Consider the following 24,740-nt stretch of genomic DNA (forward strand, 5'->3'; position numbering starts at 1 on the left):
CGCTTTCTACTCTAGCCTGCTAGATCTCCGGACCTATGCTGTATCGAGCACATATAGGACATGGAACGCTGCAAATCTTGCCCTGCAGCAAGGGATATCGCCCAGCTAAGCAAGGATCTACAATGAGCATCTCATGCCATACTTCAAAAGCATCACATGTATGACTGAATACTCGTCCGAATAGCTGCTTATGTGGTAATTCGGAGTGGTTCCAATTGTTATTAAGTTGAACTTGCTGTTTTGAATACCCGACTATTGTATGTTTTGAACACTCTGTATAACATGTTGAGGGTATCTCGCGAATCACTACCACTTAACAGCACCTTCTTCTTCACTCCGATTCGTCAATTCCTACTTACGCAGTGTCCTTGAAGAGGTTTGCATTAATGTATTGAAGAAACAAACAAAATTTCCTTTTTTTTTTAAGAAATTCGTTCAGTAAAAACGACTCTACGAGTAAATCATCCCTTTTGGAAGCTTTTGAAAGAAATAACTTGTAACTATTGCATTGTTCTTAATAAATATTACTTTATTAAATTTAAAGAGACTTGTTTCCGAGGAAAGAGCAAATTTCGATTTTCACCTTTTAGTAAACTGTCCTTGTTCTTCGAGATTTGAGATGCAGGAGAAAACTCGATTCCTGAGAACTTCAAATAAGCTCCAAATTCAAAACTTGGTCTCGGTACACGTGAGTTCTGAAGGCGTGACTACATACATCTAGATGAATATATCTTTTAGGCATGTAAGCACAATGTACATGTATATCTGTAAAAGTGTCAAATTTGTTTCTTTTTCACGATTGCGCATGTTTCCTAAATTGCTGTTCGAAATTAATAAAATGTTTAATCGACTTGAGGTTTAGAAAAGGGTTTCAAGATTTAAGATCTGACAGAATTAACATCGTTAAGATATGATATCTAAAATGGAAAACGATCCAGGTGTTTCAATAAGGTGTATCTTTTTGAAGAAGACGAAGTCTTGTTTTAATACACTATGCTTCTTCCATATCTCTTAATATTTACTCAACCAGTTTTTTAAATTAATTAAGACAATTTAAACTTTTCCGTTCTAGTAAGTATTGAAAACAAAATTAAGTATTCATATGTCCAAAATATCACCTTTTTTCACCGTATGAACTTTATTGAAGCTTTAAGTGAAAGGTTCGTGAAATGAAAAGACTAAATATATTTTTAGAAAATGTATCCCTTTTAATTCATAATGAAAGTCATGTACAATACATCCATATTAACTTACTCTGTGGAAGAAATATTTCAATAAAGCACATAGAGCCTAACAAACAACGTACTGTGTGCGAACATCTTGTTCAGCTATGTGAAAAGTATAGATTATTAATATATATAAAGGCAGGAAAAATAATTTTATAAATCCAATTATACAAAGGAAAGAGTACAACAGTAATTCTATTTGTCAAAGATATTGTTTTATGAAAACAAAAATAACTCTCGTAAAAGAATCGACATTTTCCCAATTTGTCCTCTAATCGTATCACAGCTAGAGTCCACATATCAATAATTGTCATTACCACACACGTAGAGAACTCTTGGGGGCAAAGGGGATCCCGTTGTAATATTATGCTTAATTAACCATGTTGTTCCAAAGGCATAGTGAACATAAGTACAGTAAAAAATTGCCGGCAACGTTTTTTTTCTTTCTTTTTTACATATACTCCCGTGCACACTTATTTACTGATATCTGACAAACTATGTACACATGTCTTAGGTCAGTTAAGTTCAAATGCAGCCACCTTGTGGCATGTTCATTGTTTCTTTAAAAAAGACTTTATCTTTAAAATACGTACAATTATCTACCAATGCTTAAGAGTATGTTCCTCATATCTTGGCGATTTCTACGTATATGACAGAAATGATTTATACCAAAGCCCTCAACATTTGCATAAATCCCCCTAATTCAGATGTACTAATCGCACCTCTTTCTAAAATCGATTCGTGAGTAGCATACATTACACTCTATTGTCATAAGATATATGTATATATTTCGGCATTCTTCATTCAACAAATAGTATATTCACTTCTCTAAAAAAATTCATTGCCTGCACTGCTCGTTCCATAAAAAATATTCAACTTTTACATAAAAGTTACATTATTTCTCTTATAGTTTCTTAAATTAACATTATGCATATATTTTTTTTCTAAAAATCACATTACAGAATACTGAAAGTTGAGTCGTAACCTTCATCAGACAATATTTCAATAATGTAATTGTCAGATCAAAAGTAATTCAAAATTACACAAAAAATCATATGTTTCACCTAGTATATTATTCATTTAAAGTTCGAAACTTAATTGTGACGTGTTATTTCCTAGTACATCTACACAGTCACATTTCCATCACACTTTTATGATTACTTTTTAAATCATTTTCTTCTAAAAAAAATGCGAAATTTGGTGTAATCAAAAACTTGGATCAAATTACCTTACGAAGATAAGTCAACTAAATGTACTGTCCTTGAATAAACTACTATAATTGTAACTGCTATTTGTAGTTAAACAAAGAAGGAAATGGATGAATATTTAACATAAGTGGTAGCAAGTGCAATATTATCATATATATTAATTAACTTCCATCACTAATATTAATCCTGTCAAAGAATATCCTAACCTTCTTTAAGTAAAATAGATTTAAATCAATATATATTTCACACACAATAATTACCATGTTATTACATCCATTACGAAATAAAAACATAATTTGTTTTCCTGGTATTGTTGTAACTTTAGATTTACTTACATGAAAATTTTTACCAATTTGGCTAATGCAAAAGCATAATGTTAAGTATTCTGAAATTATTAAAATCTTGTTATAAATTAATAAGAATTATTGTTATAAATTAATTGAAATGTCTAGATAGAACACTATGTCTGTATGTTTAGAAGACATATCAATAGAAGAAAAATATTTTTTTCTTTTAAATTACAATAATGTAAGTCAAGAGTTATTATTTCCTTTACCACATGAAAAACCACAGTTCAGAGTGCTTGCAGAGTTAATATTATTATATTTTGACTTAGTGAACACAAATATACAAACATAACCACGTTTGTCGGGCTATACATCACATACTTAATGCAAAAACCAACTGAAGACTAGCATACATTTATAAACACAGTGCAATATTAAGAGAGAATGAGGAGAAGGGAGACAAAATACTTTTAACTATACTTTTTTATCTACAGGGAAATTTACCTTTTTTTAGTAACACACAAAGAAATTAGTTTTTATATTGACTAATTTGTCTCTCTATATATTTCTCTTAAAGCTTGAAGAGCAATTCTTTGGATGAATTACACAGTGGTAACTAATTGCAGCTAACACGTTTTTTTCTTCTCGCAAAGACTTATTTACATCCGATTAACATCCTTCCCTTTGGTTTCAAAGAATTAAAATATATATGTATTTATTATATATATATATATATTTATCATATTTACACACGCACACACTCACACACATGGTACATTTAAAAACTAATTTAAAGGAAAAAGCACACTTACAACATCGTTAATCTATTCGTATATTTCTTTGATAACGTTTTGATCCCGATTTGTATCACTTATAAAATGTCCAGTGAAGATTATTTTATTTTACTTCGTAAAAATTAAGAATTTATATTGGGTAAGTGAAAGTGGTAAAACGGGGAGGTTTGTTCAAGAAAGAAAAGCCACAGGCCGAATACAGCAAAACATAGGTTAAGCATGAACTCAATACAAACAAATTTAGTGATACTGATGTGTATATATGTAAGTATACATAGAAAGAGAGGTCACAAACACTGGCAATCTATTTTCTTTTTACAAATAAATTGCATTTATTATTCTACTTATGCTAGCAATAAGCATTCCTAAAAACCCTTATTTACATTTCTTTACAAATTCACATAATTTTAACGTCGTTTAATACAAAACTAAATAAAATCATGATATTCAAGTTTGTGAAACACAAAACGCATACTTCCATTTGCTAATTAAAAATAACGTTCGTCCGTGTTTTGTTAGCATCAAACCCTATTTTTTTTCTCTCATACAAATGAGCATCTTATTTTCTTACTGCTTCTCCCCTTTTCACAAACTAAAATAGGTATCTTAATTATTATTTTTAAGAAATAGAAAAAATACATTTGTGATGTAAATTCATTATTGTTCGTTCAAATATTTCGAGCATATCCATCATCAAGATCGGAAACATTTAAAAATGTGTTCCACGGTGCAATGTCTAAACATAATACTTAAAATCTGTACAACTATGCCACAAAATAAAGATAATATTTTGACAAATGATCATGTTACGATTTCTTATTTAGTTAGTTTTTCTTAAAGAGAAAAAGCAAACATTCTCGACGTTTCACCATTTTTTTTTCTTTTATTAAAGATAACAATCAACATGATTGTACCATTTACTTTGTACACCCTACATGTGGACTAGAAAACACTGAGCTAGGTGGCTTGTGGCAGGAAGGTAGTATAGTCCCTTGAAACAATATCGGGGATATCTTTTCTGTCCTCCAATTGATAAACACATATTGGTGCTTTGGCATATGTATCTACCAATTGCCTTTATATTTTATTATTATTATTATTATTATAAACCTCTGAAGTTGTCAACTAATCCTTCCCATTGACTTTGTGGTTAAAACCTATGTTAAATATTTTATTTATATATTATTATTATTATTTATTATTATTATTTCTCTTTGGCAACGTTCATTTTTACCCTGTTCTGTGGTTTTCTTTTTTATTATTATTTAAGAAGGTAAAAGATATTTTTTCTGAAGGTAGTTTCCTTCGATAGACAATGGCCTGTACTATTGGTCACAGCCTGACCTAATTTAATATTCTTTTACATTCATATACATGTGCTTTATCTGTGCATCTTAGTCTGAATTATTTTTCACCACAATTTCTGATGATTCATTCCCTCTTCTGTTGGCTTAGGAAAAATGTGTCACTCATTGAAGTTGGGTTTCTCCAATTTTGTCGCTCTCATATACAGATAGAAAATATGTATTGTACACATGTATATATATACACACACACTAAAAGAATATTTCAGAAGTAACACTTTCCCATTAAACTTCTGACGACAGCTTTGTTAGTTTGTTCACTTGTCACTGGTAGTTTTTCAGGTCCAGGCGGCAATAATAATACACACCATCTGAAAAGTATATGAAGCGGAAGGGGATAATGATGGCCTAGAAATGACCTGGCTGTCTGGCAATATAGTCAACCATTCAACCTGAAAAGAAAATAAGTCATCATAAATTCAACAAGATCAAAATAAAGTGTGTAATTCATTATATTGTCACTTTGAATTCGTCGTATGAGAACCAAAGAAACGTAACTCCAAGAATGGAATTTTTGTTTTCTTTGATTCTGTACAAAATTCTTAAAGCCCCACTTGGTGTCACTTGAGTGTTATTGAACCTGATTTTGTCATGTATTGTGTACTATGCAATAATACGATTATCATCTTATTAAAGCAACGTTGGTTTGATGAGAAAAAAGCTTTCTCATATTTTCTGTTAACATACGAATATGGAGTTTCGTTACTCTGGTTTTCATACAACGATTATGATTTCTTTATACATAAATAAATAAATAAGATAAAAAATGTAACATTGAATACATCATACCTTATGTTGCATTAAAACAAAATTAAATTTAAAAAAATAGTTTGAAAGAGAAAAAGCATGAATTTGGTAGAAGTGTCACTTGAGAACCTGTACCTTCTTGAAAGTGTCTCACATCGGAGAAATGTTAATAGATGTATGCAAAGGTAAAAGTGGATCTGAAAAGGTAGGGAGACTGTAGGTAGCGGCATGACGTCACGCCGTTCCTCCTGCCTATCTTTGCCTATTTTTTTTAGAAACTGGAGGGACAACATACATGTTTTTTGAGATGAGGGGACGACGTTCCCCCACGTTCCCCCTCACTTTTACCCCTGGATGTATGCAAATAATATATTCATGCAATGACACAATTATTCACTTCTTGTATACACCTAATCGAAATTCTCTACATATTGCTTCGCTCCGTCTGCACGGGCCAAAATTTTTAGCCCGGTCCCGGCCCTGGCCGCGAATTTATAATGTGAGGCTCGACCCGAGTCCGAAATACGTTTTAGCATTTAGGTCCGGCCCGAGGTCGTGTGATAATCAAATGAGCCCGAATTACAGAAATTTAATAATTAATGCAAAATTATATTTTAATTTACATCACTTAGCGGGATAATTTTGCAGTTGTACTTTGGAAGTTCTCTATAAAGAACGGTCCAGAATGAACGGTGATGTATCGTTGTACAGTATATTTACAAAGTTAAGCCCGAAAAGGCCTAAGAAATATGGTTGAATATTTACAAATTTACGGCCCAAGCCCAGCTCGGGACCGAAGTAATATATGCTTTGTAGGCTTGAGTCCGGCCCGAGCCTGTGCAGACCTCTACTCCATAACGCGAGTTTTAAATTTTCATTATACCATATAAAACCAAAGTGGAAAATGTCCTTCCCTCGCTACTCCTATTCTACAGATTTAGTAACTACACCTATATATCCTAAGCAAATTGTGTAGAACTGTTTACGGATAGAAAACTCAGACAAGAAAATATAATCAATTCAAAGAAGTGAATTTGAAAATGATGAATACGTCAATAGTGAGTTACTACCTCTTTACAATATATTCATGCTAACATTTTCCGCTGAAGTGAATTCCGAAGCTTTAGGAAGGAAAGTAAAACAAAATGTCACTTAAATAAAGCGTTGTTTATTTGAAAAAGAAAAGTGTGAACAAGGTACAAAATTTAATTTTCTTATTTGGCTAGACCTTGTATCTTTTATTGACGGTTATAAGAAATATCACGATGGTACAGCGTAACTTATAAGTTCAATATTTTCTTCATTAAATATCATTGTTATTGAAGGACCAATCCAAAGCCAAGAAGTTTGCAAGATGTTTACTATAAGATGAGTTATACAACAAAAGCTTCTACTTGAATTTACCTGGACGTCATTAGGAATACGAGGCAAAAATAATAATTTACAACTCATTTGACATTAGGGACCAGAACCTACCAGCCGGCTTGTGGCACTCTTCCTTTTGGGGTGAAGTGTGGTCAGCATATCGACTCTTCTCGCCGTTAATAATAGCTCTTTAGAGCGGAGTTCACTACTTCTTGCTTTCAAGTAGATCTTTAGTTATTCTCACGACGCTAGCTGGACGCAATAATACCAACACCTTTAGGTGTGTGCGAACAGTAACTCAGGTTTCTTTCCTCGGACCAAACTGGGCACTGATTGAGGTCACTGATTTTATGAATTGTGATGTTCAGGAGCGGCTAGGGCGTTCGTGAACAACATATGTATATTATTATTATTATTATTATTATTATTATTATTATTATTATTATTATTATTATTATTATTATTATTATTATTATTATTATTAGGTATAAAGTCCACCTCATACCTCAACCAAAGTGAATTACTTTCGCACATACTTATTATTATTTTCGTACATTACAGGTCACTTGTTCATCTGCAAGGTGCATATTTTAAACATTTCAATTTTGTTAGTGTACTCTAAATTGTACACAGCAAAAGAAGATTGTCTAAATACAATTCAATTTTAACGTACACCAGTGGTCTCAGCATCTTTAGCGTCTTATTATAAGAAAAATGGTCATATGTTGTGGTTAACACAGGTCTGGTCATACCGGTTTGACATAGACGACAGTATTAATTTTATAATGTTGAAATAAGATCCCGGCGGTGTTAAAGAACTAGACGAAGAAACGTAAAGGTTGAACAACGCAAACCACGCTTCTATCCCATGCATGAAAATACGGCCTAATTTGCGCCAAAATTTGCTCTTGAAAATGTTACGAAATTTTATGGTTTGGTAAAGAAAAGTTCACGAAATTTCATTTTGGAGTTTAGTAGACACCCGATAACAGAATTATTCGTTAATGATCAACCAAATATATCATTGGCTAAGAAAAATGATTTAACGAAGGTATCACAGCCGTTTCAAATTCACGTTCACGTAAAGAGAGAATATTTAATACGGTGTTCCCTGAATTCATTGTTTTTCTTTTTTCGGCGAAGGAAATTGCAAAGTTATAGAGAAAATATTCAATATTATGATTTTCTCCCCTACAAGTTTCTTCCTCACGGTCTATTGAAGCTCCCTCGTAGCTAAATGGTTAGCGTACGCGCCTTGGGTGCGGAATATATGGGTTCGATTCTCGATGAGAGTTCATGTGGTTCGGGTGCTCATAAGCCTTGCTACTGAAAGGAATCCTAAGCAGCTTCAATCCAAACAATCAATCTTAGTCTATTCAATTGAAAAAAATAATTTAAAACAACTACAAAGTGTTCAGAACATTAAAAAGTATACATCTTTTTAGAAGCTGCTTTCTGTTTAGTATTTGCTTAATGCACACAGTGTTCACGCACAAGGTTTGGAAAAGATGCATTAAGAGAAGTAGATAGAGAAAAAGAACATTTTCGAATGGTGAATGGAAAATTTTAATGTAATGCAAGTGCTATAGGAATTAGAATGTAATGGAAGAATCGAAGTCTCATAATAACTCATTTGTGAACGAACCAAAAAGAATAATAACAGAAGAAGACAGGGAATTAAAATCGGAATCAACTTTCAGCAAAAATGTTATCTTTCGACTACAATTTCAATTAGAGGAAATATTGAAAAAGGTTTGACCACAAAAGAAGGTATAGTAAGAGAAAGATACATTGCATTTGTGTGTGTGTGTGTAGACGATATGATTTTTCTCAAGGAAACCTGAAAAATATGTTAGAAAAATTTGATGAAAGACAAAAAAATTATGAGTTCAAAACAAATGTTATGTATAAAGCACATGGAGCTATGTCAGTTAAATATGTTACAAGAAACTACAGTAGTTTTAAGTACTCATATGCTATTATTAGCGAAATAAAATCAAGTTTATGAATGAGCGTTTAGGAAGTACAAAAAGTACATTATGAAGATGATAAAGTAAAGTATTACATCTACATAATGAACCGGACAGAAGCGTGTACATTACATATACACTTATAAGCAAAACGATACACAGAAATCAACTCTAAATCCATAACACTTGTGCTACCACATGACCAATATGGAAAATGACTGAGATATGCACAAGTTGTATAGTTATGATACTTTGCACATCACAGTATTCCTAACACCCTTAAAAAATAGAAAAAGAGCATTATACTGCAACAGCTGTGAGAAGTACATCCTCGTTGTCCTAGATGTGTTTTCGCTGTTAAATATTTGAATGTATTTGGTAAACATTGACAGAAACAAACAACAACAAAAAAGCCAACATCATTAAAGGAAGAGAAATGAGTTTTGGATTGCCTAAATGTCATGATGGTCAATTTTTGACGTCAAAATCAGCAACAGGAATTAGCATGTCGAATTTCAAATGGACGAACAGTCAACGTTCGTATCAAATTAATGGCATCCACGTCGTTACCAGATGCAAGTAACGAAGTTACAAAAGAGATGGGGACAAAGAGGGGTGGGACGGAGACGACCCAATCATCCCTGTAAATATGCTATTAGAGTATGTATTGTTAACAGGCAATATGATCAACAACAAAACGACATTACATTCCATAAAAAAAAAAAGAAAAAAAAGTACTCACTGAGATATGTCATATTAGTGCTTTATATGATTAAATGTGCAAATTGTTTTTCTTTTTACTCTTTTTATTAGAGAACAGCAATGTATTTCAACCTTAACAAGTTATAATAATCAAAAGTTATGAATACTTTTCTAGCATTGGTCTTAATGATTTATTTCGGTTTATTTTACTTGACAGAGCTAAGATTACGAAGATCCCTACTTAATACTAAGTTTATCAAAAAGGTACCACAATTACAGACCTTGTAAAGAATTAATTAAAACATAAAATATCAAATTTACGTTTCTTACATGACATATACAGGGCGTCTCAAAAGTCCCCTAACATAGGATAACTCTCTTATTATCAGTTACAACAAAATGTAAGAGGAGAAACAGTCTTTAAATACGTTGTTTTCAATCTAAAGTAAAGGATTTTTTTTAAATCAATCGAGCTGTTTGGGCTGTACACTCTTTATGCGCCCAATGTTAAATGAAAATGCAATGTTGCCTTTTACCTGGAAGTACAACGTAAGTGAATGAAGTGACTGTCTCTTACACTAACTTGTCGATAGCCAGCCCCCATTTCAAACATGTCCCCATTCTCTTTATGTTGTTTAGAAAGATAATTGTAAGTTTAAAAGATATTATGAAGCTAGTAACCATTAAATGATTGAAAATTGAATTTTAAATAGTTAATAACTATTAAATTGATAAATTGGAAATTAATTAGATGTATGTTTGTAGTGAACACCTACGCCGAAAGTGTCACGCGACATTCTTCTTATTAAAAATTTTGGGCCTGGATCCAAAATGGCGGTCTTCAAGATATCCGCCATGATGGTATTATACAGTAGCAGATGAGATTCTGTCTTTATTACCCCTATACAAAGTATGATCTCATTCCGTTTAGACATTCCAAACTTACAAGCTATCCTTGACCTCATATTGCATACCTTAAATCATTCAAAACTTGAGGTTTCTTGGGGAATCATTTAATGAATCAAATTTTCTTGTACGCTACTTTGGTCTGATACGGAACCATTTTAGAGGATATTAGTTTTTTTTTTTTAAATTAAGACGTCGGAAAGTGAATACGCTTTAAGGTATATACCTGTATAGTATAAGGACATGGGACTTGCTACACATACAATGCTATTGCAATTATTAATTGGCAGCTTTGCTTGCTTTTCAGTCTCCTGTACAACCACTACTGTTCAAATAAAAATATTTAACTAGTAGTAACTTGCACGTCAATTGTAAACATGGAGTTTTTCTTAGTGGGGGCCCCTTACTTTTGTGTTTGCTTCAGTGTATGTTCGAATAGGAGTAGGGGCTTAGAATGGACTCTAGCTCTGAAACCAACAACTGTAGGTATGTCCTGAATGTAAAACGAGTAAAATACTGTATAAAATCTGCTATTTAAATTTACTTTTGCAACGATTGTATAACAAAAATACTGTTAAAAGAAAATATTCTTTCATATTTTCGCAAATTTTTCTTTTCCTCCTGACCTTCATAGAAAACTGGTAATTTTCGCGCTATAAACAATTCTTTTTCAACTCTCTACAACACTGTTTGTCCTACGACAACTTTCGTGAAATACAAGTAAATCCAATTTTCATAAAACGCGGTGCATTAAGCTTAACAACAATTCCTTTTCATTATAATTGACTAGCAGCGTTCACCCCGCTTCGCTGCGGTCACCCCGGAACGCAATAAACTTTGTTACTTAGATAATTTTTACTTTTTCGCTTTCAAATTGCAGTAAATGTTAAAATTATAGCGCCTGTCATTTATGTTAACCCGCCGAGTCACATGGTCATGCGGGTTGCATATAAATACGTTTATTTTTACCTATGATGAACTAATAACAAAGGATTTGTACGTATGGACATTTGAATGGTCAATTATCTCAAGACACTGGTAATTAAAAATTAAAGTGATATGATAAAAACCATCTAGGGTCCAAATCCTAATAACCCCCCAAAAATGAAAGAAATTGGTTCAGCCGTATTAGCGTGATGAGTTCACAAAGGATTTGTGCGTTCTCTTTTATATATATAGATATTGGTGAAAAATGAACTGGTGAATTTACTTCTCCCACTCAAAAAAAAAAGCTTCATTAACTTTGATTCTGACGTCATTACTATTTCATATTCATTTCAGGGGTGCCCACAAGGGGGGCTATGACGCAAAGTGCGTCATTGTAATATTTGGGGGGGTTAAAAATCTGTATAAATATGTTTGAGGGAGTGTAAAAATTAATCGAAAAGAAGGTTTTTTTCATGGAAGAACACCTACGGTTAGACAATTGGGGGGGAGGGTGCGTCAAGGACATAAGGGGGGGGTGGGCACCACTATTTATTTAGTGGTCTTAAGTGATTAACGTTTACTTTTGAAGATCTCAAGTGTTCAATTTTCTCTTTAAGATAATGTCCTTCTTTGCGAACTACAGACAGAATACGTTTCTAGCTTTACAAATAAACAAGCAGTATTAAGTATACTTTTACAATCCAATGCTCCAAGTAGTATTATTAGCTACTTTCTTCCTTCTATAAAACAGGAATGGCCAACGCGTCGACCAGCTAGTCGTGAAAGGTTATCCGCAGTAGTTTGTTCTTGCACTATCGATTTGAATACGAGTAATATCAGTGGATTAATTCTGTTAAAAATAATTAGTATAATGCATATCGCTCACTTTGTACAGCAGTTTTAACCCTTTCGGGATTTATGGCATATATACCATATGTGTGTATTGTTTTAAAATGTTCATTTAACATGTATTACTGTTAATCTTTTTTATTGTTTAGTCGTACATCTATTACGAAACAGATCGCATATATTCTGAGAAGGAGCTCGTCAAGTTGGTTTGGGGTTATGACGTCATCTGGTTGGCCTCCAAAAGAACAACGTAAACGGTTTATTTGGTTCTCTCGCAAATGCTATCTGAAAGGTTAAAGGATCCAAGAAGGGTACTTTGTACACGCATTGCGTACACCACTTTGTATTTTTCAAGTGATTCTGAGATCTGTACGTTAACATAGGGCCGATTCAGAGGGGCCTAAACTTTCGAAAACGGGATTATTTAAAAGGAAAAATTCCCATGTTCCTCGAATTTTCGTTTTCAGGTATATGATACAGATATGCGAATGGTTTCGTTTCAAGATTATTTTGAAGTGAACGAGGTACAAACCAAAATCCTAGGATAAATAGTGATTATGCAGTAGCTGATTGACTGGAAGTCTAAAATTTACTTTTAAAATCCCAAAATGTCAAAAGAAATAAGAATCTTTATACTCTGTAACCACCTGTGTATTACAATGTTTTAAATATAGACATTTCTATTCAGCCGTAAGTTCATAACAAAGTCTCTCTTGTTGGTACAAGACGAAAAGAAAACGAGAAAGATTGTCAACTCTACTTCTGTGTTTGAAAAAACAGATGTTCTTTTACGCATTATTTACAGAAAAAAAACATCTTTTTTGGATTATAGAAATTTTGTATTGTGAAGGAACACATTTATTGAGGGATTCCTGATTATAGACTACTGTTTAGGGGAGAAGAGTAAAGGAAAGATTTGAATGAAGAAATTCAAAGGAGGAGGAGGGTCTTGGAGTCAGACATCTAGATCAACGAAGGAAACCGACACAGTCTTCTGTTAATGCATTTTAATTTATCTATTAGATGCAGACGTCTAAAACATGCTGGAACGTTTCCTGTGGATATATGTTTGTTATCATTAAATGCAATTATAACTCTTATCTAACTTGAATCAAAATTCTATCTAGTGGTTCTATTAGTGTTGTATATCGCACATTGTAACCATTAATAATTACACAATATCAAATTGCATTCGTTCTTTATAAATTCTTTCCCATACATTATTTCTGAATTAATATTCTAGGCCAATTCCACGTTAATTACGATATAAACTTTACTCACAATTAGCCATGAACATTAAACAAGTAGAACGAACAAATTTTAACAAACTAATAAATAAATCAACAAACCCTTAACAACCAGTTTTTAAATCTTTCTCCTTGCAAATTTAACATTGCCATGAACTGGATATTTTTATGGCAACTGTCACCCCATATTCTTGAAGTTTAGTTTCCAGCTATGTTCAGAGCCGTGCCGTGGGGGGGGGGGGCGACCGGGGCGACGGCCCCGGGCGCCGAAGTAAGGAGGGCGAAAAATTCGGGAGAAAAATAGAAAAAAGATAGGAAAAATTGCTTGGAATAAATGTATGGGAGCGCCGTCGTATCCTCTCGCCCCGGGCGCTGATTTTCCACGGCGCGGCCCTGGCTATGTTGAAATATAAAAATCACAAATCCTATAAATTTGCTTTACTACTAATACATAATAATATTATACATTCATTTACTACCAAGGAGAACCCGGTGGCTAAGTGGTAGAGAGTTTACTTCTGGTGCTCAGGGTTCCTGCTTCAATTCCCGGCCAAGTAAGTTTGGGTTGGACAACATCGTGTCCGTGGGTTTTCTCGGGGTACTCCCGTTTCCTCCCACTTTCTCATTCCACCATTTCCTCCATCATCAATTACTTGCCTTAATCATTGTCTGATTTAGCATAAAGGAAATAATCGCGGACGTTATACAGAAATATTTCATTTAATTTCATTTACTACCAAAGATTTTAGTGAGTCATAGAATATATACAGTATATTGACTTACCTTTGTCTCATAACCTCCAATAAACAATTAATATTGTTGACAATAGGCAAGACCACGAGAAAGTAGCTGTCACTGCAGCACTATCTGTAAAGAAATGAGATTAAAAATCATTAAAAATGAAGAAATTGCTGTCCTACATGTTTTTCAAAATAGTGCTTATCATTGGCAAAGAGATGTAGCTATATAAATAAATAACAGTGACTGTAGTTAAATATATGCAATTGAATGTGGAGCCAGTTAGTATCCAAAATGTGAAATAAAACATATATTTCAAAAGCAGTACAAAATAGACGAATGAAGCGGCTAGTAAACAAACTTCTTCATCATTAGCAATCAGATTAACATCTTTCTCAATCAGAGAAGTGGCTATCAAATATAAAAATTTCGAATAGCATCTAAAGGATATGCTTGGTATCCAATTACGAATAACACCGCACGCTACATTTCATTGCACTGCTTCATTTTAATTATCTGAATTCACGTTGAATGTAGAACAATCTTCCACGCCATCTAGCACGAGTCAAGGGAACATTCTTTTTATTTTTAAGCTAGCCCAAGGCTAGTGCCTGTGCAGAAAGGAGTTTGGAGCTGATCTACGAGAAGTCGAAAACATTTAAGAAAGTATTGCTACTGTTTATCGCAGTTTTATTCGAGAATGAATCATAGCAGCTCCTAATTGAAGAGATCTTACTGAAACTAGTTTGCACTGATTATAGTACCATCTACAGTTCACAGATAACGAGAAGAACCCTAGCAGAAATAGCGTGACGTAAGAATGGGTTCGCCCACTTTTCGCACGGGGGTTTCAGATGACACCAAGGAATAGCACACAGATAATTACCCGGAGTAGCAGACGACATCTAAGTATAGACCACACTTCAAAAACCGAAAATGGACTTGACAGTGTCGTTGACCTTTCCCCGCTAACCCTGTATTAGGGTTCTTCTCGTCATCTGTGAGCTGTACACTGAGAAAATTTGCAGAGTTGAATTAGTTGAATGAGCTCGGTGTGCCAAGAATTGGTTGCTAGTAACCTAATTACTTTCTCAATATATAGTACACCAAGCTCGCGGTTACTACAACCGAGTAGTTGGTTAACTCAACCGAGAAGACTAGTTAATCGAGTACTTGAAGACCATTAAAAATAACAAAGAAACTGAACGGTATTGAGATAGTTCGAACCAACAACCTACAAATCAGTAGGGTAACGCATTAACAACTTCGGCTACTGCGAAATTTATTGTTACGCTCTCCCGAAAGTCGTATAACTTCTTGCATCTCTACTAAAAAAGTAATAATTGGAAAATCATTCCAACACAGCTAGAGCCCTCCAAAACGAACCAATTTGGTTAAAACTTGGTACGTAGGTTCCTTTCATGTTGCTTTAGAGTTCTTGACATGTTTGACCTCAAACTCATCGTCTTTATGAGGTTTAATTAACCAAATAAATTGGTTAAACATATTTTTGACAATTTTCACGGTAAGTATTAGCCCCAAAAAGGGGCAAAGAATGGCTTAACCGAGCACTGCTTGGTTACTACTAGTAACTCAGCGAATTTCTTCAGGAAGGATAGTTTTTACAGAAATTCGGGTACCAACTACCGAGTTTTCATTTAACCCTAGCAAGCAAACAATTTTCTCACTGTATCACAAAAAAACATATTGTTGAGTAAAAATTACATTTCACGCAGAATACGAATCTTAAATAAAAAAATGTCGGTCCGTAATTAAGTTTTCAAAGTTTTCTTTTACCCAGCTCCCAGCGAGGTTGAGGCAGGACTAATTTTTATCACAGATGAATTTCCGCTCCAAAGTAATGACTTTTATTTCAATTTTTTCCCCAATGTTCACTTCTCCAGATGGTTTGCAGTTTCAAGTTCAAAAGGAGGGAGTACGGTGGCTCATTGCAAGGTGCTCGCCGCAGGTGCGTGAGGTCCCTGGTTCGATGGACAACATTGTGTTTGTGGGTTTTCTCGCAGAATTACCATTTGCTTCCACATTTCCACACCAGCAATTCTTCCAAAGTCATTCACTTGTTTTAACATCGTCTCTCTTAGGCTAACGGCCATAGCCGTGGGACAAGATGAAAAATTTCATTTAATTTCAAGTTAAAAAAAACTCACCTTGTATAATTCGCTCTTCCGATACTGGCACATTTCACTTGTCACTTTCGAGTGACGAAAGGAGAAAAATTATGGTGGTAGTGAAAAAAAAATCGACTTCGAGATTACAAAGAATTAACATGTTTTATGGTCTATACATATCGAAAAAGTGATTTTTCGACGTCCATTCGTCTTAATGTGCATTATCCTAGAGGCCATACCGTTTACGTATCAATTCTAAATTTTAAACTTAAAGTTTTTAAATGATTCTCCAGGGATGGTTTTCGAAATTTCATCTTATCCCCGAAAATAAGGATAGTTTACTGAAGGGTAAAAATCAAAATTTGAGATTTTCTCAAAAACGACTCCAACGATTTTTTTCATATTTCAAAAATCAAATTTTCAATAACAACTTCATACTGCGGTATCTCTAGGGAAATTCGAGAAGGAGTAGTTAACGAGTAGAAAAATCGACAAGGGATGAGTTTTCGCGGACGAATTTCTTACAGTCTACTCAGGCAATTTCGTTCGTAAATAAACACCTGCAAAATATGTGCGTTCATTTTAGAATCACCTACACGATGCATGTATTTCCAAAAAGTATATACCGCAGAGGATAGAAATGGATTATGATGTGTTGTAAGTTTGATATTTCGTGTTTTCTCTCTCTTTTTTTCTTAATGGAACACCGAGGCTATGACGAATGAGACATACTATTAACGTTTGCCTTGACCACGACCAGGGTTTGAATCTGGTACAGACCACCATCCAAGATCAATCCCTACAATATACGCTATTTCATACCTCACCATCTTGCTAGTAAGAGAGCTTGATTACCAGAGCGCTCTATGAGTTCTGGTTGAAATAGGTTGTACTGAAGTATAAAAAAAAGTGTTCAGATACTAGGCGTAATAGCAAACTAATACCAATTGTTGTTTGTACAATTAGGTATACACGAATATTGTTCATTGTTCTATTCGATAATTGGAATTTTATCATTTACAACGATTTGAAAATACACATAGTATTTCAATTTGTTCTTGATTTCAAGTCTAACTGCTCATTTCATATAAATATATAGGCTTACGTCTTTTGATGACGAGCGTTCTCTTAGATTAGCATCGTCAATAAAACGTTGAAAGAAAGAGTAAGGCAGATTTCACTGTAGTGTCTTCCAAGACATCTCCATCGACTGATTTTGAAGAAGAACCGACTTCCTCTCTCAAAGTAAGATCCCAGCTTCCTCTGTCTTTGAGATGGTCGTAAATTTTCTTCTCGGATAAAAGGAACCATCTTTCATCTATATGAAGAGTTGGCATAGTTCGGATCAAGTTTTTGGAATTTTAGGGAAGAAAATTAATATTTGCCTGAACTATGTCTAAGAGTGTATATAGGTTTCTTATAAAGTCTTCTTTCACAAAGGAATAGGAAAAGGGAACACCCTTGTTTTTCCTCAAAAGCTACGAGTTTTCCTTTTAGCTACGAGGTTTTTTTAAAATTTTTTTCTCTCTTTATATTCTACAGGCAGATATATATACGAAGGGTAGATATTCCCAGCTCCCACGGAGTCGATTAGTTAAAACGTTGGTCTATGGAGAAGAATCCAATTACTATAGCAGACATGTTCGAACTCGCGAGCTCGGGTGGCCCCACGTAGCATAGTCGCTAACTGACTCATCTTTGGCGCAAGCGGTACCGAGTTTGATTCCCGATGGGGACACTCGGTCGAAAAAGTGTAAAAGCTTTTTCAGATCAGCCATTTTGAATAAGGTTGTCCTATTCACACCAGGTAAATGCTGGGATGGTGCCTACCACACAAGTCCCAGGTGCCTCCTTCCTTCCCTTCCCTTCCCTTCCCTTCCCTCGGATAGTGTGATCGCTAGGGACGCTATCCCTCATACATGACTCGCTAACATGGCCATAGATGCCGGGTGCCCAGAACATCTAATTTGTAATCGTAATTGCGATCCCGGATCTCGCGTCTAGCTGGACTCGAGCTCAAAAATTCAGCACCAATAGTTGTCAGCACGAGTACTATAAGTGAATAGCAAACCAGATCCAAGCCCCATCGAGTATAGGGAGCCCCAACCCTTAGTGACGTGAGCCCAATTAGGTAAATGAGTGAGAGATCGAGTTAGTGCGAGTCTGAGCTATTGTTAGCCAGAGTTGCCAACCTTAGAGAAAGATAATCTGATTTTAAGTTTAAAATTATCATATATTACAAATAAATATCACATATTCGTTATGCACGTGACAATTGTAGTAACAAGTATCATACTACTAAAAATAACACTAATAATAACAATAATATATAACAAACTTCAGTTTCGAACTTCAAATCAGTGTCACTGCCCTCACCATTTTTTTCTAAAAATATCATCATCAATATCATAATGCACTTTACAGAATTTGATACCTCAAACCATTCTGAGAATCTACCACATATTTTACAGTTACATGATATTTTGCAAAGTTGTAAAATTTTCTACAATGCATCCTGATATGTACACTCATGTCCAAAATGATTGTCGCATAACTATAACTGTCTTCTCGTACGAATATAATTTGATAATGATTTTGCAGGGTAATTTTAATACAGATACTATGTGTATTATCGGAAAATGTATATTTGTAGTAAATTTCATAGGAAAAGAATTATAAATACGAAAATTAGAATGAGTAAAACAAAATGTTGCTAAATGAGCAAGAAAGTTTTATTTTCGTTCTATTGTTCTTATTTACTGCTCTTTTGACATGAAATTTGCCACATACATATCTTTGCCGATTATATACATACTAACATTATAGGAAATATCGGGCGAACTCGTTATCAACTTATATTCCTACAATAACATATTTATAGACATGCGACAATAATTTTGGACATGAGTTTACATCTTTCCTGACAGCCTCTGAAACAAGGTTCAGGTCCAATCAATCAACTAATGAATAGTAAATATACTGATTATTGGTATATTACAAACATATTGGAGAATATCAGAAGAAATAATAATTAAAATGCTACTAGCAATAGATTGAGTTAATAGATGAAATAAATGTAATAATAGCTAAAGAAAGGAATCTACAATTCTCTAATACGGAATAATTCATTTCAGTCATTTAACTATGGAATGTTTCTTACTTGCTAGTTTCTATTCTTTAGTATTGTTAAATGGTTCCATGTATATTTTATCCAGGCAAAAGCAATATCCCGTATATTATTGTGGGATTCATTATGCTTTTAAGGATACACTCATTTGCATATAAATGGGAAACTGATGTACAACATTTAATCACGCTGCTCCTGAGGACACCATTGCGAAACTCGTTCATGATTCATTTACTTTATAATTCTCAACAACGATTTCTCTTCTGATATTTTTCAATGATGAAAGCATTATTTTCTAGAAACATATTATTATTATTATTATTATTATTATTATTATTATTATTATTATTATTATTATTATTATTATTATTATTATTATTATATTCAATAATTGTTATACAGAAATATGTAAGTAAGTATATCGTCAAACATTTGCTAGTTTAGTATTTATAAAGATAATGGGATAAAGCACAACTATAATTAAGATACCGGATGGGAGCAAAGAAATACGGATGGGAGCTACAATTGCTCTAATAAGATGGCTATATCTCGAAACGTCTTAACATTAGACACATTACAATTAACATTTAAGATTTCAATTTAAAATATTTATACACTTCTTTCAGTGTTTATCTTATCTTAAAACGGAAAAATAAAGCGGAAGGGAAAGGGATGAGGGCTGCAGTTGTTGTAATAAGATCGTCATATCTCGAAATCCCTTAAGATTAGAGTTATATTAAGGATAAAAAATTAGGATATAATCTCAATCAAAAAATGGATATGTGCCAAAACCAGGCACATACAAAGGAATTTATTTTGGGATGAGTCCAAAGCTTTTTGGAGGTCTAAATTAAACATGAGGATAAATTACATTAATATTTGTAAAATTACACATAAAAATAAACTAATTTTACAGAAAAATCCATATTCTATACGAGTCCAGATGCCCAGGATCCACCTCCAAGTGGATCCCTGGTCACAGCCATTTCCGAAAATTCCACAACAGCGTTTCTTCAAAATTCGCTTTTAACGAGAGAATAACTTGAATTTATATATTTTCTTAAGATTGTCAGATTCATCACGAGTGGAAAAATAAAGAGGGGGTTCTTTAAATGAATTTTTGAAAACAGTTAGCACTTGAGTGGACATGGGTTTTTATCATTTCACTTTGCCTGATCTGCGTATCCTAAGTGGCAAAGGGATTTGAATTTTCACAAACAATAATAATATAAACGTATTTTGCCGTGCGAAGAACGGGAGCAAACGCTGAAATTAGGGATGGCCAATTTCGGAATTTGAATTTCCTCGAATTCGGGAAGTAAAATCAGAAAAATTCCGGATTTCGAAAAAAATCCGATATCGGAAAAAATCTGGAATTTAGAAAATTCCGAATTCGGAAAAGTTTCGGGATTTTTCTGAATTCCGGAATCTTCTAAATTCCAGATTTTTTCTGAATTTCGGAATTTTTCCGAAATCCGAAAAGTCGAATTTCTGATTCCCGACAATTTTGTCCATCTCTAGTTGAAAAATGATGTGTGAGGCCGTAAACCGAGCAAATTCGAGGGTTTTAAGGCGATGTCCTTATCTAGGTGAAGACTAATTCATTATATGCTTTGGCACTCTCGTTGTTTCTCTTCTAATAGAACAAAAACTAACTAACAGTTATAGAAACTGTTATTGAAATTAGGTTACTAAAAGTAATTTGCAAACATACTCGTAAATATTTATGTATATAATATTAAATAAACATTCAGAACTTCACATTTATTACTACACATATATGCAGAAAAAAAATTATGTATGTTATTCAATTAGCAGATAACACTGAACTAAACTTCCGTTGGTTTTCATTTCTATGCATCAAATATGTTTATAGAACAGTAAATATTTATTGTTTACTGTTTGTAAAACGATAAACATTTGGAATATGAGATGGAGATTTCATTTATGATTTAATAATTTTATTTATTTACTGTACTTTTTCCCCCAAGTCAGACGAACAAATATTTTCTTTACAGAATGAAAGAACTAGGTGAAGGTTTTTACGTAAATTATGTAAATAAGTGTTGTTCCCACCATACTTAGTTGATGTAATACTAGTTGAATATACTCATACTTCACACGGGGGCTTTATTTGGAAGTCAACGCCTGTGGGAGTATCATCATTGATCTCAGCAACCGCGAAAACTATGGATTTGATACTAATAATGGTCATTTTGGGCTATTTTTTACATGTCTCGGTATCTCCCCTCCCCCCCCTCTGACTCCCGGTCCGCATACAATTGTAACTGAATTTGCAAGTCATCGCTAATGAAAGTGTCACCATTGATTTCAGCGACCGCGAAAACTATGAATTCGACACTAATATTGGTCATTTTTTACTACTTTTACATGCCTGAATAGAAAATTGACGTATCATGATTGTGTACGATAAGAAAGGTACCACTTGTTTCATTTATCTGTGCATGCGGAGAAGTTAGGAACTAATTCCCTTGTTTACGAGTGACATCAACCACATGGCAGGGTTGCCAGAGGTATTGGTTATATTTGAAATTTCTTTCATATGCAGTTTAAATAAATAAAGATAAAAAGGCTATGCTAAACCGAATCAAATTTAATGAAAATAGTCGTGTAGTATATACTTTTAAGTCGCTTCGTGCTGAATAAGCATATAAAAGGCACACAAACACACGTATTTGATATATATATATATATATATATATATATATATATATATATATATATATATACAGGCGCGGATCTATGGGGGTGGGCTATAAGGGCTATACACTGGATAAAATGGGCTTCAATCCTGCTTTACACTGGATAAAGCGGCAAACTATGGTTTAGCCCCTCCCTTGATCTTATCCTGGATCCGCCACTGTATACATACATACATAAATACATGACGATATAACCGATTAATCTTCAGTGTTAGCCTTAACAGTTAGTCGTGGGTTCGAAATTGACTTAGGAAATGGATTTATACGTGTCTTACGTGTGATTTCATCCTCCTAATTTAATCATATTGTTCAGTTATCATATACGCACAAATGCGAGAGCAAAACTCAACGTCTGAACAAAATATTGATAAATATTGCTTTGATTTTCATTCTTTTAGTCAAAATGATGTCTAAAAGTACGAGATTATTTGGATTCCATAAATTACAGCCAAGTCTCCTCCACGATACTATGCATCGGGGTTATTATTATATTAACCTTTTACTTAACAAATTCAAATTTATACTAAAAATAGGGTTACCAGATTATTTTATGACTTGATCATCGCTGCACAGATTAGTTTATCTAATATCCTGTAACTTTACTGTTTATTACATACTTTGTAACGAAACAAAAAAAATAGCTATTACAGGCGCGGAAAAATAGCTATTACTTGTCAGAGTCCGTGATAGCGTAGTCGAAGGCAGTCTGTCATCTGGAAGGGACGGGTTCGATTTCCGGTACGAACGGGAATTTTGTTTTTCGTTCTAGTGCATCTTTGAGTTTCACAGAAGTTTAAATACTACTTGGCGCAACGTGCTGGAGTGTATGCTACTTTATCTCTCCCTGAGTGCCGAAGTCAAGGAAGTATGGAACTCTTTATTTCCAGCTGACAGCCCTTAGGCCTTCGTGGCCTATAAGAAAAGACTATCTTTACTTATTATTTTCTTTCATTTTATTTTTAGGTTATTAATCTAAATATCATATATCAAGCTTTACAAATAACAAGAAAGATCGCATTACATCTTTTTATGCAAATGCGATTACGTAAAAGAAATATCAGATATTTTATGTTCTGTAATGAGAAGTACAAATTGTTATTCTAGTAAAACTAAAATGTGTGAATGTAGTACAGTGAGAAATATTCACACTTTTGTTATACATAGACAGTTATGTTATGAAGTGTAGCAAGCACTTCGCCAACAGCTGTTAAGTTGAAATACTTCCAATGATCGTGAGAAAACACAACCTTGTCATTACAAACACGCCCATTTCCACAAGAACGCTTTCGAACGTTACAACACCTAGCATTCCCAACGCAAAATGGAAGAGGCAAACAGAATAACAGGAATAAATAGCAAGTCAGTGAATGGATATTACACCTTGTAATCAACATGTAAAACTCCTCTCACATTCCGTCTCAGGGAATATTCATCCTGCCCTTTCCTCCCCGCGGCGCAATGTTACCTCCTTTTATAGGCCGTTTTGCAAGAGATCTATACAGCATCCAATTCTTCTGCTTTCGAGGGGAAATTGCCTTTCACGTAGATTCAACTTGGCTCTTGTAACCCTGCGGACTCCATTAAATAGTACTCAACGAAAGCACCAGATAAAAGCTTGCTTGTATATTTTGAGTTTGTGAATGTATAAAACTGACATCTCTGTGTTCGTTTAACAATAAAATCATAAGATTCGCTGTCGTTTTTCACATAATTAGTTCTCTGAAAATTAATAGTTCTGTGTAAAATTGATATCTTTAAAAGCAGTTGTTATCTTGAACCGTAGATATAATGAAGCTTTTTAATTTCTCACATAATTTCAGGAAATGAGCATTATTGTTTACTGACTACAGAATAGTGCGCAATACACTAAATCATTTTTTAACACTGTCATTTATTTTTGCTAGATTTTACTTTATTCCATTCACTTCTAAACATTGTTCACTCTAGAAATAAATTAAAAAAACAATACAAAACCTGTCAAAAGTTTATTTGAATCCTAAATCATCCTTATGATACCTTTCATTTCTTAAAACACAACATTTAACTTTTCAGCCTTTCTCTACCAGATAACGCACAAGGGATCCCACAAATAGGGCAGAGAATATTATTAAAGCTTTTGGAGAAGTGAAAATAAGTCGTTTAAATCATTTAATAAGTTACCAATAAAGATTTGTATAAATATTGTACAATTTACGAATGTAAGAACAAGGTTATATTTTCTTTAAAACAAGGTTATATCGTTAGAAGGAAAGGATTATTGGAAATCAGAACCGTTGAGCAAAGGCGTCCAAACTCATGAGGTTGGCGCTCACGAGTTCGGATTTCACGCTCACTCCACCTCACCCTCACAAAGTGAGGTAAATAGCTAACTAACTCTATGGCCTATGGAATCCGAAGGTTCAATGCCGCATTCACAAAAGCTTTCCACTGA

General features: G+C 33.8%; 1 protein-coding gene across 2 annotated transcripts in view; it reads right to left on the minus strand.

Moving 5' to 3' along the window:
- Positions 1 to 1,185: 1,185 nt before the first annotated feature.
- Positions 1,186 to 24,740, minus strand: part of LOC145660632 (uncharacterized) — an 851,473-nt gene continuing 827,918 nt past the window's right edge. For both annotated transcript variants that reach the window (XM_081725913.1, XM_081725912.1), the window contains 2 exons: positions 14,376 to 14,459; positions 1,186 to 5,271 (listed from right to left, as the gene is read on the minus strand). In XM_081725913.1, coding sequence (XP_081582039.1) covers positions 14,383 to 14,459 — 77 coding nt within the window. In that variant the 3' untranslated portion in view covers positions 1,186 to 5,271; positions 14,376 to 14,382. The remainder of the gene's footprint in view (positions 5,272 to 14,375; positions 14,460 to 24,740) is intronic.

The sequence above is a fragment of the Thermobia domestica genome, chromosome 9 (assembly GCF_964235325.1).
Source record: "Thermobia domestica chromosome 9, izTheDome1.hap1.1, whole genome shotgun sequence".
In the NCBI taxonomy this organism is placed as follows: domain Eukaryota; kingdom Metazoa; phylum Arthropoda; class Insecta; order Zygentoma; family Lepismatidae; genus Thermobia; species Thermobia domestica.